Source organism: Eurypyga helias, unplaced genomic scaffold (assembly GCF_000690775.1).
Source record: "Eurypyga helias isolate BGI_N326 unplaced genomic scaffold, ASM69077v1 scaffold16812, whole genome shotgun sequence".
Taxonomy (NCBI): domain Eukaryota; kingdom Metazoa; phylum Chordata; class Aves; order Eurypygiformes; family Eurypygidae; genus Eurypyga; species Eurypyga helias.
Window position 1 is genome coordinate 1 of NW_010236819.1, and position 16,219 is coordinate 16,219.

Below are 16,219 nucleotides of genomic sequence, written 5' to 3' on the forward strand. Positions count from 1 at the left end.
CTCCCCCCGCAGAGCGGCAAACCGGGCCGCTGCCCTGCGGCGGGGCGCAGCTCTCCCGGCCAGGCTGCCCTCCTGAGGGAGAGCGACTGTGGCGTGGTACGATACTTACAGAAGGGGGAAAACTCCCCCAGACCTTCCCGAGTTTTGGCTCTCCGGCATTGAAACGTGCACGGCTGCACCTTCCCCTTCCCTTCACTGACAGCTCCGCTATCAGGCAGGCCTGGCACGGCCAGGATCCACCTTCCGCAGGTGAAGGAAAGATCCGATCTGTGTGCACCAGCTGCTGAGGAGCAGCAGCTGTTCTGAGAAACAGTTCCGTGTTGCGAAACAATCTGTGCTGAGAAACGACATTTTCTCCTCCTCTGGTTCACCTAATGAATCAGTTGCATACCTTTGAAAGAGAGGAGGCTTTACCTTCAGTTCATGTTAATGTGTATTTCACATACCCAGCATCAAAGATCAGCAGTTTGGGATTTTCAGAAATTGAAGCCTGACCAGCAAGAAATGAACGTTGGGATGTCACGTGCTGGACTGCGAAAACTTCTCCAAGGGCTGAGCTTCGGTGTCAAATACTACTCTGAGCACAACCACCTTCTAACAATATGTCTTTATAGTACAGTAAAACCAAAAAAAAGCCACATCCTGGAGTGTTCAGGAAGTACGTGCACACACAGGACTGGGCCACCTGGAAGCATCCTGCCGTGGAGATTCTTTTCCTACAAGGTATGCTGTTTAAGTATAGACTTAATGCCACCAACCACCTTGGCACATCTATTAAGGAAGCCAACCATAGTTTTCAAATGTTGAGGAAACATATTTTTCCTAAAGGGTTTGAGGCAGGGAGATAAAATTCTAGGATTTGTTACATTCAAAGACGTATATTGTTGTCCAACTTTCCTGTGATGTTTCAACGTAAAGCTGCATTTTGGTTGGTTTTCCTGCTCTAGCAATTTTTTAAAAATTGGCATCTTCCAGAAGGATTCAGATAAAGTGTCCGGGGAAAACTGCAGGGAGAGATCAGCTAGTGTAGGGGCGCAGTGTCCAAACTCATGACACCAGGCTTCACCACTCTGAGCTGGCTCAACAAAACTTGACCTTTCTGTGCTGACCAGTAGCTCATGGTTTGGACCATATTAAATACTAAAATATTCTATTCAGTTCTCATAATTGTATTCTCGTGTGATAAACTAGACATCAATAGATATTTTGTAAGTAAATATTGTATAAATATGTGGCAGTGTATCACGCACGGGGTCGGAAAATGGGTTGAAATAATTTGGGGACTCGTGTTCCTGTGTTTCTAATAGAGTTTGCTAAAGGTATTTTAAAAGTTTGATGCAGTACAACTTGTGTATAAATAGTTTTACAGGCTAATGCATAAATGCTGTTAAATATTGGTGTTTTGGTTTATTTTCTCTTAAAACGTGTTTTCAGATGGATGTGTGGCTGGTCTAAAATTGTTTTAAGTTGACAGTGTGCCTTTAGAGATGATCCAAGGATCATCCTGTTGTAACCCTCTTATTTCTAACCCTAATGTAAACAGTTCCTAAGTCTGTGTCGGAAATGTAAACAGATCTTTCAAGGAGAACATAGGAAGCCTTGATGGATGAGAATGTGTGGTTCTGTTTATTCATTGGTAGGTCACTAACACAGTCAGAAGCGCTGGGCTGGCCTACGAGCCTGGTTCCAGGATACAAACAAGTGGTTTTCACCTGAAAGGAAGCCGTGCCTGTTTGCCTTGGAGCAAACGTTTGCAAACCAATGGCCACTTAGTGCCTCGGCTGCCCTCAGAATCTTTATAGATTACTCGGTTTTTCCTAGGCAGGGAGGTGTACGGTAGCTGCGATTTACATGTACACTGTGGCTACCAGCTCTGTATAATATTTCCAAATAAATTCAATGGGAACTGTTGGAATCAACAGGAGGGGAATCATCAAAAGGTTCATAAAATGTGGAACTTGCGAAAAATATGTTGTGGATGCTAAAATATTACATAGGAACAAGACAAGATGATACGTGTACTTGAAAGAGACTTTTTAAATATCGAGAAACCATATTCAGCTCAGGAAGTACCTGAGCTAAAATAGTTGAAGGCTGGGGCAATACATGTTGGGGAATATCACCTGTCCTTGTCCCATTCTTATGCTTTCCTAAGTATCCACTTACTGCTTTCTTACAGCAGTTTTTCCAGTGACTCTGGTAAAAGTAATATATCCCACAATTTCTTTACCTTGACCAATTACTCCAGGTGATCCTGCTCTGGCACGGGGGTTGGACTCGATGATCTCCAGAGGTCCCTTCCAACCCCTGCCACTCTGTGAATTACACAGCTACTCCACGGTTTCTCTAAGGGGCTTCATAGTTTCTTTGACTTGTGCTTCTCATTTGGTGTGCTGGGCTAGAGGGACTGCTGGCCTGAACCAGTGACGAGCGCTAATACGCTCCCATGAATGATGTGGTTTATGTTCATAGGGAGTTTGGCAACTGGACCAGGGAGTTCCTCCTTTCAAAGTCTGCTCATAACATTCACATTGTAGGTCGCATGCATTGGTGAAGACAAACCAGGAACAAACCAACAGTTTTTGAGGCAAAGTGAGGATGGGGTAGAAAGTACGGGCTGCTTTTTAAGGTTAGACACATTCACATAATACGTGGAATGTTATAAAGTACTGCTTTGTGTGATCTCTGCGGTGTTATGTACTGTAATATATGTTGTTAAGCTTGTTATTCGATTAAACAAGATTTTACAGTAAGCAAAAAGGAGCAGCATTGTGCTAGCAACTTTAACACGTTTTCAACACTTTTTCCAAGAGAGGACAGCTTTTTTGGCAGTGCCGCAGGGGTATTCTGCTCATGGATCATGGAAAAAACAGATCCTTAGGCTTATTTCTGATAAAATTGTTGCAGAACCCGTATCAGTTCACTGCTTCATTTCATTCTGCACCTTAAGAACGTTTATGCTAACACTTTTGAGGAGGTGGAGCAAGAACGTGAACAAGCTACTAGGATGCCTAGGTACAGGCACAGAGGCGTGGGTGGCACTCTTGCCTAGGAAAGAAAATGAGAAACTATACTCTCAAGAAAGGAAAATTGTGAGAAAACACCTCTGAAGGAAGAAAAAACGCAGAATTCCGTAAGAATTAACTAAAAGCTAGTTCTAGAACAAGAACAAACATACTTACATATCGTCAATTAAGACTATGCATTAATAGGACCCTAAATTGTGAAGAGAAGGCCTCAATAAATGTGTCAAGTAAAGCACATTTGACAATGCCTCCCTAAAAGATCAGGAAGAATTGAGAAGAAAAACTTACTGCAACTGTGGTTTTTCTTTTTAATGGCACGTACTGTTGTAATAGTGTACAGTTGGGTTTGGGTCTGTGGGTCATTATTACCTCAATGTATTCATATTGGAGTAGAGTGTGCTGGCTTGTAGCCATTGTTGTCTTTCCTTACTTAGCAGGAAGGAACAGAAATCCATTCCAAAAGGAAGCAAAATACATCCATAGTAACATCAGAGGTTTTGTACAAGAACCTTCTGAAATCAGAGCGGAAAAACTGGAATGACATTTCAGCAAGGTACAAAGCTGTGACAAAAAGAATCAAGGAAAAATTAGAAAAATTGCACAAGTATACACTGAATTCAGGAAGCCCAAGGGTAAGTGGCAAAAAATACATTTCTCACCGAGTACAAATAAAAGGCAGTGAAGCCGTTCCTGCTATAAAATGCTGTTTTACTGATTATTTTATGCTGGTAGTTTTGAATGTTGAATGTTTTAATATTTGTGGATAGTAACAGCATGTGTTTAGAACAGCTTATACCTGTTGTGATAGTGTATTTACCTTAATTTCTCTGTAGGCAAAACCAAGTAAAGATAAGATAATCATCTGACTTTTTGGTAAAGAATACAAGACATTGTGAGAAGAGCAATGGCAGGTGATCTGAGCCTTTTGTTAAATTTAGAGCAGGTATAGGTAGCTTAAGTAACCTAACTTAGAAAGAATCTTTCTTACACATGCAATTCCTTCTCTGGTATCAGACGTACGTCCTGTATTCTGTCATTTGCATGTGTTACAACTCTGTTGTACAGAACCATGACTGAATACAGGGATTCGAAGGAAATAGTCTGAGTGTTGGTCTTGAAACGTGTTTGTTTTGTGTCGAACAGATCAGGTTTGGAGAGAATGTGTATTTTGCAGAGAATGGCTGCATATTTCTTTCAAAAGCAGACGATGGTAAGGGATTTCTCTTACTAACGTGTTAAAGTTGTGGAGAATGTGTGAGTATCTCTTATGGTACTTCTCTTACAGTAAAGCTTAATTGCTCTGTTTCTTAAAATAACTAAACTAAAAATACTTTTATAAAAAATACTTTAATTATTGATTACTAATTCTGGAATCCTGAAGTGAAAAGGTGAGGTGAGGAGTTAGGGAATAAGAAATATTGATACTAAGACAAGTTTTTGGAGAGGAAAGAGAGAAGTCACTTCTTTTCAGACCCCTAACTTAATGTTTTGAAAAAGGAAAAGCACATTCATGCTGTTTTATTTCCTAGGGTTGTAAAATAATTTACTAATTGTACGTAGTAAAAACAACTGTGCTTTAGGTATCTGAGCTTTAAAATTTAATACATTTAGTAAAGCCAAGATCTACACTTTTAAATAATTTTAGTAATAACTACAGGAGGTTTGGGTGGTTTTTGTTTTTGTTTTCCCCCCTGGAACTGTATTTTATTTGTTTATTTTTACAAGTGTATTTGCAAATATCTTGCAAGGCAAACATTTGGTGTTAGTAAATTCCAGTAGAATGCTTGCGAATATTGCAGGCAGACTTGTTAAATACAGGTATTAACAACCACTGCTCATTTTGACACTGCATCAATTACAGGGGTTTTTTTGCTACCTTTTTTTTTCTGTAATAGATGAAGGAAACGCTGACATTTTATTCAGTACTGAAGATCTTGGCTTTTCTGATGCCTTTATTCAATGGATCAGAGTTTCACCGGAGCAGAGGTACATGGCTATCAGCTTAAAAAGTGAAAATTCTGAAGAGGCCACCTGTGTTATTATGAAACTTGGTCATTTCCCTGTTGTGGAAAAAGTAATTCCAAACGTATTTACTTTCGGTAAGTTGTTTATAAATATTCAGTGGATCACACCAGCTTTCAGCACAACACTTGTTACTCTAAAAATAATATTAAAGTATCTAATTAAAAAAACCCAACCAACCAAACAACATTTTTAGATTTAATCCTTGCAGCTGTTGAATTGTTTCTTATTTAAGATAACTTGTAATTGTGCAGTGTGGAAAACATCTGATGTGGATGGAAGTGACTGCTTTCGTGACACAAGTTTTCCTTCGTGGTAAAAGCAAGCATTTATACATGTTTGAACAGTCATGCTTATCATGCTTTTTATGTAATTCAGTGTGCTGCTTTAAAAGTTTCCTGACCTAACTGCTTGCAATATAAAGATCTTTTTGAGAAGTATTCTAGTTATTAAATCCTTACAGCTACAGCTGAAGTCACCGATAGCTGTAGGCACTGAGATTTGCTGGGAATTGTACAAGTGCTACCTGCTATTAAATATTTCCTGGAATTTCAGCTGGAGTCTAGGATGTGGGTCACAGTTCAGAGCCCAGAGAAGTCAGTCAGGTCTTGAGTCAGTTCTTTCAGAACGGAGTACAGAGCTTTACATTCCTGCCAAAATAAGCAGAGGCAACCTGAAGTCAATTGAAATCTTTTTTTTTTTTGACAGTATTTTAAAGAATATAGCAAAAAGAGTGCAGTGGTGTGTATACAGTGATGTCCACACGTTGTATCTTGGATCATATTAGATGTCATGAAGTATATATAGTGCAGTAAGCAATCTGCTTGGGCAGGGCAAGAATTTAAAATTGTCGGTAAAACTTCCTAGTTACAAAAATGAAGAGTAGCAAGAATTTAATGTTGTACGTCTATTTAATGTTGTGTTTGCACAATTGAAGTTTTTAATGCCTGTTGAAAACCAGGCCTGAAAATTTGCCAGTGACATTTTTCACTACACTTGACTTGAACACGTATCTAGGTTCGTCAGGCAGAATCAGTACCTTTAAGAAACCCAACTCCCTGTTGCCCACATAGGTGTGACAGGCTGTGGCAGATAGTAAGAGTACAAAAAAAGTTACTGTCGGAATGGTAGGGGTTACACCTGTTTTGTAAACTTACTCAGATGTAAGTGAGGTAGAGAGGTACCTCAATCATGACCAAGAGAATGTGATCTTACGAGCACTTGCAAAGTACATGCTTGTATTATGCAATAGCTGGCAGACAAATGGAAGTTCATGGCAGTTTCCATCTGTGGGTTTTTAAATGCTAGGCTACAGAAGCACTTGGATTTCTCTTCTAAAGGCTTTGTCTTCCTCGTGAACCCTCAGCTGCCCGTGCACTTTGGAGCCACACTGCTGTTCAGATACGGTTTGCAGTACTTCAGTGTGGTACTTCCTCGGGTTTTGTGCTGAAAATTCTGCATAAGACAGCACAGTAACTTTTTTAAGCATGTATATTAAGCATCATTCTGATGGCTGTAGGAACAGCAGAGATAGCAGTAATTTAGCTGGATCTGTCAGATTACTAACCTTCAGAATAGTGAGGTCCCTGTATTTATACATTTCTAATGTTGGTGAACACATACACAAGCACAGAAAACTGGAGAAGTTTTATCTCAGCAGTAGCCATGGGGCACATGCATCATCTACTTTTCTCTAAATGGCTTTTACGTACAGTCACATGCAGTGGTGCAGAGCTCATGGTCTTTATTATCTCGCTGACCCCATGTAAACCTCTGTTTCTCTACTCAGTTTGAAACAGCCACACATCTATTTCCCTGTTAACCTCCAGAACCACCACAGGGTCAAGAGCTTTCTCTTCCAGAGCCCTGGAACATTGTCCTATGCCTTTTTTTCTCTCTCCCTTTTTTTTTTTTTTTTTTTTTAATATATTATGAGATTCTTGTTCAGTGGGATTCAGAGAAAACTCGAAAGCCACTTTTTGTGGCTTACCCCTGCCCCTGGGACGGAGAAGTGCTGTTCTCAGTTCTATGTCAGCTGCAACCCACCTTTTTCAGCACCGAGCCCAGTGTTCATGGAGCTCCATTTTCTCTCAGCAGCAGTATATACTGTTCCACATTTAATACGCATTTCTCTTTTTTTCCAGAATGGGCTACAAATGATGTTCTGTATTACACGAGTCAGAGGAATGTTAAATGCCAGGATGTGTTCATGACCACTTTCACTAATCAGAACCATACTAAGTTAGTTTATACAGAACAAGATGCAAGGTAATACTTACTCAAAATGTAACAAGTGCTTTACATATTTTAGAGTATTGTATATGTAAAATATAACCGGTTTGTAAAACAAATGCTTCCATATCATATTCCAAATGGTAAAAGGCACTTTTAAGTTGTGTTCTGCTGTCAGTAGTGCCTTATGCAGTCTGAGAATGTGCTCTGTTCTCCTCTTGATATGTGATCAACAGAGATTTAACTTTCCTCTCTTACCTCACGAGTTCAGCTGAGTTTATAAATGTCAAGGTCAGTCTCAGGTCAGGGTGTCCTTTAATGAATGTGTGACAGTTTCATATGGGGTAAATCAGACTGTGGATTTCATTTTGTTTTCTCTGCTATTGATGTCTGATACATCTTTTAAAAAAACATAGAAGTTCAGGCTAATCCTTGCTCTGGGTAATGGATGAGCAAAATCATTACAGCATTCCCCGAGACCGAACTATTGTTGACTGAATACCCTCTCAATAACCTTTCTTTAAGCAGTGGTTTAGGAAGACAAGAAGGCTCTTACTAAACTGAGTGCAGAACTAGTTTTTTCAGCCATGTAGCATGTGGTAGATTTATATAGCATTTCATAAATGTTTGTGATTGCTCCTAATTCAAGTTACATATCCAATAAAGAAATCTCCATTATACTTTCATCTAAAAAAAAAACCCACCAAAAAAAAAACCTTCAGTTGAGATGGAGTAAATAAGATCCTTTTGTTCCAGCTGCATTTGGTGCATACTTTTGGAAAATCAAGTTGCACTGACCTGACACTTCCCCACAGGGAAACTGTTGGCATGAATCTGAAGGTCATAGTCATTACAGTAAATCTACTAGAAACTTACTCTAAAGGTTCATGTGCTACTGCAGCTCATAGCTGAACTCCTTCATCGGAGATGGCAAGACATTCTTCTGTACTGCCATTGAGCAGTCCCATTCTGCATCTCACCAGCTTTTAGGAGCAATCAAATATATATATATATATATATTGTTTGGAAGCTGAAATTTTTTTTACTTCCGTAAAAAAAAAAAACAACCTACAAAGACAAAAAAAATTTTAATATCAAGGTCAGAAGTCCTTGGGGAGATGTGTAACCTGCATTTCAGTTTGACTCTCCTAGAGGTAAGGTCAGCAGAGCTGAACTGTTGGAATCTCTGCTGAATGCAGTGCCGCGCTCTTGCCAGATCTGCGTGTATTAGAGGCAGGAGGCTGATTCCTTGCAGACTTTAGATCCCCCGCTGTGCCTGTCCTCCTCAAGATGTCAAGAGGGTGCAATTAGAAAAAACAATAGTACCAAAAAAACTGTAGCTCCTCCACCTGCAAATAATTAAAGGCAGTGAAAATGTTATCCAAAGCATCCTTCCTTTCACCAGTCAAGTATGTTGAAGTCTAGAGGGATCATTATTGTAGTCATGCATCTGATCTGTTCAGTGCTGATTACGGTACCGAATCCAGCAATTTGTAGATGAAATCTTCTAGATCTTTGTGTTGAACAGAGTTTTGCTTTTAGAGACGTTCAGTCTTAAAGATTCAAAACGGCAAAGAAACTGCTGTGTCCCAGGATGTGACATTCCAATTAATTAGGATGACTCATGAGAAATTTGAATCTGAATTTCAGCCTGAATTTGTCTAATATTAGCATCCAGCCACTGGTTATTACTCTGTTTTCTGTTTCCAGATTATAGAAGCATTTAAAACCAGCAGATAGTTCCTCGTTTCTTAGACAGTTCCAAAACCAGTTCCTAGTTTGCGGCTTTATCACTGCAACACTTTCTTCTTGTCTCATATAGGCCTCTCTACTTCCTTTAAAAATAGTCTTTACTGTCTTACTTGCACCAGACAAAGCTAGGTCAGTAACACTTAGGCTTTTTATTAATTTATCTTTATAACAGCTCCTACTTTTAGTGTTATTGCTGTTCCCACAAGATGTCATTTATTAATTTTAATTATCTGTTATTACTTTTTTTAAAACACAAGGTTACGAGCTCAATAGAAAGTTCTACGTTTTGCTGAACTTTAAAGCCTGTGTACATCAGCGGGCTTCCAGTCTGTCTCAGTGACAGGAAAACCTGGATTGAGTTCGGCAGCAACTGAACTGCTTTCCTTGCAGATTTCAAGTTCCACACACAAGATTGTGGGATTTTGAATCCCAGGATAAATGCAGCCGGAGTGGGTTTGGGAACCAAGTAGCCTGGAATTTCTCCAGCCTACTTACAGCCATGCTGTTTCGTACCTTGCAGATGGAAGCCCAGGATTCTGAAGCAACTGGTGTATTTTTAAAATTCTAATCGAGTTTAAGTGTTTGGGGTTTTTTTTAATTACTCCTTACAGATTTTTTGTGGACATACATTGCACAAAGGATAGGCGGTTTCTCACTATCAACAGCAACAGCAAGACAACCTCAGAAGTTTGGCTGGTTGACTGTAGACATCCTTTGAAGTTACCCACTCTTGTACAGGCACGAACAAAAGGGGTCATTTACCACGTTGAGCACAGAAATGATGAGTTGTATATTCTCACTACATACGGAGAACCTGCGGAATATAAGGTAATTTTGACTGATGGTAAGATTCATACAGATACCTGTTGCAGATCACGTAGAAATAGCAAGGCTGGCTTTTAATTCTGGATTGAAAGACTTGTAGTAGTGCGTTGAGTCTCACCTGTAGCACACCAGTTTGATTCTAACTCCTTCGGCAACATTGGGAAACGAGGATGCTTTAACAGGCATTTCCCCGATATTAAAAGTGAAATTGGTGATCTCGGTCTGCGTAACCAAACCACCTGCAGTTCTGCTGGCCACACGGAAATTGCTCCTTGCATGAAAATCTTCTATAGATTAATCTAGGAGAATCAAACCTATTTTCCCATGTTTCTGAATTGTTATTCCATTTTGTCCAAGTGAAGGGAGTTTCAAGACCTGCAGCCTGAGTCAGGCAAAACCCTCCAATACAAACCACTGATGTTTTGCAGTAAAAATGTTGCATGAAATCACCTACGCCTCATTTGTAATTTACTGCATTTTGGTAACGTGAGGTTGGTTTTTGTTTTTTATAGCTGATGAAAGCACCAGTGGCTTCCAGTGGCATGGAGAACTGGCAGTTAGTGTATGCACTGGAAGAGAAAACCAAGCTAGTAGACTTGGAGATCTTCAGTGATCACTGTGTTATGTTCCTGAAGAAGGCTGGTCACCTTTACTTAAATGTGATTTCTTTTGTTTCATGTTCAGTTCAGTCAATAAAGGTATGTTTCAGCTTGGCTTAAGCAGCATAATACTCTATTTTTCCAGCACTATTTCTTCTTCTTTGTGGTTTGTGGTTGTGGTTTTTTTTGGTTTTTTTTTTTTTTTTTTTTTTAAGCAGATAATTGTAAGGAAAGGAAAACTAAATTCCAAGTGTGGAAGTGGTTTGGAAACGATAATACTGCCTTGTCTGTCATTATGAGTAATTGTATTACCTGTAGCTGTTCTTCAGGATTTCACGTGGTGGCTTATTGTAGCACTTGGAAAGTCAGAGCGGAGCTATCCTATGAGTCAGGTCTTTCTTCAACTTAGTACTGTCACACTCTTTACAATACAGCTGATTTCTAATGTAAAATAGGACTTGATTCCCTAAACACTCTGGTTTTACTGGGCCTGTTTTTGGTTACATTCATCAGTGGAAGCAAGGAAATGAGCCTGTTCCTCCCACAAAAAATTAGAACATTCAGGAAACAAAATAAGGACACTGTCCCATAATAAATGGGAGGAGTTGATAAATGCAGTACAATTTGTGCAAAGTATTTCTTCCCTTCTCTAGTTATTGCTACATACTTGTGGATTAAAAACAAAGTGACTCAATTCAAAACCATAGTTTCTGGAGACTATTCAGATGAAATATTTAATTGATTCCCCCCCCCCCGAAAAATAAAATCTGAAGAACACACGAGTTTATTGCAGCAGGCTACCAATAGTGCATTCTATAAAACTGTTACAGAAAAAGGTTTTCAAGAGCACACTGTATGGCCTCTGAAACCTTCCATTTTTGAAAATGGTCTTAGTTTATTTATTCAGAAAGGGTCTGCAGTTACGCTGGAGAACTTGGACTTTTGCTGCCATTTCAGAGTCTCTAGCAACCTAACCCAAGTAAGCAGTGACCTGGCAGAGGGTTTGACTCTCTTCCTGCTGCTCTCAAAGAATGAATCTTGATTTCTTTTATTCTTAGCAGAGTTAAAAATCTTAAGTATAATAGCAGTAAGTGTCTGAGGGTGAATGTGCCAGGAAAAGGTTTTGTTCTCCACAATGGCTGGCACTGGGAACAAAGTTAAGAGGCAGGGGTTTTCGGTGGCTTAGCATTACTGAGCTAACTCACAGCAAAAGCTTAACAACTGACACGGACTTGGCTGAATAACATGTTGAAGCAGGACTGGAAATCAGAAGGGAAATAGGATCTAAAAAATAAAAACAATGCAGAATAATTTCTAAATGTTTCACTTTTTAAAAAAATCTGCTTTAATGCCCAATTTAAACTCAACTTGGATTTATTTTTCTTTTTTATTTCATTGTTTAACTTTATCCAATGGCCTTAGGGGAAAAGTTTGCTGAAGTCTTTCACTTTCTGACTGTTTCACTACTGAATTTAAAAGAAATACAGATAGTACTACATACAAACTGAAGATGGTTAGCTTGATACTCAAAATCTTTTCCTCTAAGGACACACTAGGCAGCATTCACAGAAGCAGTGTCAGGGTCTCACTTGAAATGCCGTGTTTTCTCAGCTACCTGCATGGGCCTGTGAATTTGAATTGGAATCTCATCCTGAACATACCACCAGCACTTGCTATTTTCAGCTCACCTCCCCAGTACACCCCCCTAAGCGTTTTGCATATTCATTTAAAGAAAATAATCTCATTGAACGAGCTGTGCAAGAGGTACCAATTATTACGAACTGTCACGCTATACGTTTACTAGCTAAAAGCAAGGTAAGATTTTTTTCAGTCCTTTTCCCATTCCCTTTGTTCTTCTCTTCTTCCCCACCCATGTAAAGAAAATCCATTTGGCAGGGAATAGAGGTTAAAAAACGTAAAGAGCCCTTGGTGCTGTAGCTACCAAGCGGTGGGCGTTTTCTTCAGTGCTACAGAGCAAGAAGAAAGGGTCGGGGTATGATTTTCTTTCCGTTAACCTGGGAATGCTGGAGGGGGGGACAGTGCACGATGGGTCAAGAGTCTTAGCACAGTAAAACTTGCAATTGCTAGTTGATGTATGGTATCATACTCCCCGTGATAAACGAAAAAGACGCCAGCTGTTGAAAAGAACACCCCACAACCAGCTGCATGGAGTAGATGAAGAAAGGGAAGTTTTAACAGCCTGGGTTTAAAAGATTGGAGATGTTAATAAAGAGTTTGTGCTGCAGTAAGTGGTAAACTATTTTGTTAATAATAGATATTCTTGGTGTTAAAGGGGGAAGGAAGACTTGGGTGCTTTGGTAGTTTAAAGACTCCTCAGGTGTTGCACTTAAATGAATTTTACACTCTGCATCCGTAAGCCCACACAGCAGAGGTTCAGTCTCTCGCTTTATTTTTCAAGAGCGCTTTGTACATTCTAAGTGAAAAAAATTACTGTAATCAAAAAAACACATTTTAAAATAAATAATTGAAGTTTTCATTGCCATGTGTCATTGAGATTTCTGAAATGTCCTTTATTGTAAAATACTCCTTCATTTCCAGGATGAAACTTTGGTGCCAATTACAGTTTTTCATAATATGAATTCTAAAGAGCTACACAGGAAACCACTTCTGGTTCATGTATATGGAGCTTATGGCATAGATCTGAACATGAGCTTTAAAGAAGAGAAGCTGATGTTAATTGAGGAGGGTTGGATATTAGCGTATTGCCATGTTAGGTAAGTAAAATCTTAATTCCATTTTATGTTTGAATCTGTGGGATATACAGATATTTCTTGAAAGGCAGCTGAAGAGGTACACAAATATCTTTTTCATGTAGCTGTACCTAATTCTCCATTCTTTTCACTTCCATCTCTTTTTCGATTATTAAGTAGTTTTTAACAAAAAAAAAAATTTTACCTTGGTGGGGAAGGTGGGAAAATTACATTTTCACGACCACATACTGCATTTAGGTTTCTTAAATTAACAGGATGGTTGTATGTAACTTCTAACCTTTTGAAGTCTCATTACTTCCTTTCTCATCTTTGCTCCAGACAAATTTTGATGACATGTTTGAATTGCAGTGACATGCTACCTCCCTCTTTCTGAGGGCTTCGTGCACTAATGATCAGCCTGCGTCTTCTGAAAGCCATTTGCCTTCTACAGCAGCCGCTGAGCATTTAACCTGCGCCTCGTGTTCTTTTATTGGCTAAATCCTCCGTCTCCCGCGTAGCTTCAAATCCACTGGTTTTATAAAACCACTGTGTCCAATGGGCTTCACGTTTTCCTTGAGATAATAATCCCGTAGGTAAAGATGATAACAAAAGAACCACTTTAGAGGGGGAAGGAGCAGTTGTTTGAAATACCAGTTCCAAAACAAGTTCAGCATACAAATATATTCGGTCTGCTAATGCAGTGGCAAGCATTGCGCTGTTCTTCCTCCCACTCTTCTAAGTATCTTCAGATGCAAGTCAGTCCTAGGTGAAGATGGATTCTTCACCCAAAGGTGAAGAATTTTGGCAGACTAATCAGTTAGTTAATTTTAAACTTGAAACCTGAATAAGGAAATTTCACATGGCTAAGAACAAAAACTGTAGTTGCATGAAAAGGAATATAAATAATTTTTTTAAATACTGTATTACAGAATGTAACTTTTCAACTGGTATTTGAAAATTGCAAATTAGGAAAAGAAGAAACTTTCTAGCAGTCACAAAATTTAAGCTAGGCAGAAGACGTCCTGAGAGTCTCAGTGCACAGCTGAGAAATACTGTTCTGATGTTTTTAATAAATGCTGCTGTTAGTGATAAGTACTGAAAATGTTTTGTCTTCTTTAATTGTTTCCTGTATAAAACGATAGTATTATTCTCTGATTTGCCTGCAATGCCAGTGTTATTTCCTGAAGTGGTGCTTTCCCAGCGAGTTCCAGGATACAAGGGCACAGAGTACCCTTACACAGTCAGGATTTTCACCAGTCATCAAGCACAATTTTTTTTTTGTTGTTTGCACAATGTGCATTTTAGCCATAAAGGACAAGAACAGAGGAGAGTTGATTGGGAAGGCAAACTATGGTTTTGCAGTTCTGTGGCTGCTGCTGGTTTTCATTATCTGAAGCTTTGCCACGTGATGTTTTCCAGAGAGGCTCCAACTTGAATTGCTTTATATTTCAGGGGTGGAGGAGAGCTAGGCCTCAGCTGGCACAGAGATGGACGTCAGCATCATAAACTCAACGGTCTCCATGACCTTAGGGCCTGCATCACGCTGCTGCACAAACTAGGATTTTCTCAGCCCAAATACACAGCACTAGCAGCTGCCAGTGCGGGAGGAGTTCTTGCAGGAGCCCTCTGCAACACCGACCCAGACCTTATCAGAGCCGTGGTTTTACAGGTGAGGTGCCGCAGACCTAATAGGTTAAACTGCATTTTTCTGTTTCATTTGGCCAGTTTCAGAACTGGAAACATTCCAGTTCAGAATTCATTGTCCTCACTGGCTTGAGAAACCTTTCACCCAGGCTTTTGAGGGTCTGTGGCCTATTTGCCAACTTTTTTTTTTTTTTTTTTTAATAACTTCTAAGGCTCCTTTTGTGGATGTTCTAAATACAATGATGGAAACTCGTCTCCCACTGACAATTGAAGAACAGGAAGAATGGGGAAATCCATTAGCAGATGAAAATTCTATGAAGTATATCAAAAGCTATTGTCCATACCAGAATATTAAGACACAGGTAAAACTATGCTTTCTGTGTAGAACGCTGTAGTAATAAAGTGTAGCAGTTCATAAGAAAACAAAAAATGGATAACTGAAATTCTTTTAAAAAGTCTAATTTACCTTTTCAATACTTTAAAGCCCAGTATTTTAGAACTGTCGTTGCTGCTGCTGTGCATTGACGTGAATCATCAATATAAACCGTTTCAGTAATAATGGTGGCAATATTTGGAGACATAGGTGATGACTGGAATCAACCAAATGCTTTTGCCTAAAAAAACTCCCCTTTTTGTAATCACCAGCAAGCAGACATGTGCCAGACCTTTACCAGTGGGGAGAGGATGTTTTTGGTTACCTTTTGCAGGTAGATGACACCCTAATACAAAGTCATTTCTGAGACCAAAATGCTCTTTGGAGTTGGGATAGTAGTGCTTTTTCAAGAGCAGGTAATTAGGCAACTGAGGTGTGTTTAGATAAACTGCAACAAGTAGTACAGTAAGATAAATAGAGAAGAATTTGTTACTTAAAGAGAAAAATCAGCTGTCAGTTCTTTAACTGGTTTTGCTTTTAATCTCAGTGTTATCCTTCAGTTTTTATCACGGCATACGAGAACGATCAACGGATACCACTAACAGGAGTTTTACGATACGTTCAGAAACTTAGGAAGGCTGCGCTAGATCACGCCAGCAGAACAAGTGAGAAAGGTAAGAATATTACAGATCCATGGAGGTAACTAAACCAGAATATCTGTAGTCATGCAATTAAACACTACAGAGATTGACCCCTTAAATTCACTCATTTGTACAGTACGATCCAGTACCTCAATCTCTGAAGTGATTTCCGTTACGTGCAAAGACGAGATGCGCAGTCGTGCTGACAAACAGATAAACCTCAGCTTCTAAGATGCACTCTCCAGCCTTAGGAGGGACCAGATATCTCTACTACAGACCTTCTGGAAAAGAGTTAAACCCATACGTGTTAAATATGACAAACAACAACAGGCTCAGAAAACCCTCTGAGATGAAAAATAAAAGAAGTCTGGGAGAATACGGGTTGGGCTCACTC

General features: G+C 39.4%; 1 protein-coding gene across 1 annotated transcript in view; it reads left to right on the top strand.

Annotated features, from left to right (window-relative positions):
- Positions 1 to 504: 504 nt before the first annotated feature.
- Positions 505 to 16,219, top strand: part of PREPL (prolyl endopeptidase-like) — an 18,542-nt gene continuing 2,827 nt past the window's right edge. The window contains exons 1-12 of the mRNA XM_010147239.1: positions 505 to 723; positions 3,464 to 3,658; positions 4,170 to 4,236; positions 4,922 to 5,125; positions 7,193 to 7,316; positions 9,644 to 9,860; positions 10,370 to 10,555; positions 12,068 to 12,271; positions 13,016 to 13,191; positions 14,620 to 14,836; positions 15,024 to 15,173; positions 15,732 to 15,858. Of these exons, the coding sequence (XP_010145541.1) occupies positions 505 to 723; positions 3,464 to 3,658; positions 4,170 to 4,236; positions 4,922 to 5,125; positions 7,193 to 7,316; positions 9,644 to 9,860; positions 10,370 to 10,555; positions 12,068 to 12,271; positions 13,016 to 13,191; positions 14,620 to 14,836; positions 15,024 to 15,173; positions 15,732 to 15,858 (2,086 nt within the window). The remainder of the gene's footprint in view (positions 724 to 3,463; positions 3,659 to 4,169; positions 4,237 to 4,921; positions 5,126 to 7,192; positions 7,317 to 9,643; positions 9,861 to 10,369; positions 10,556 to 12,067; positions 12,272 to 13,015; positions 13,192 to 14,619; positions 14,837 to 15,023; positions 15,174 to 15,731; positions 15,859 to 16,219) is intronic.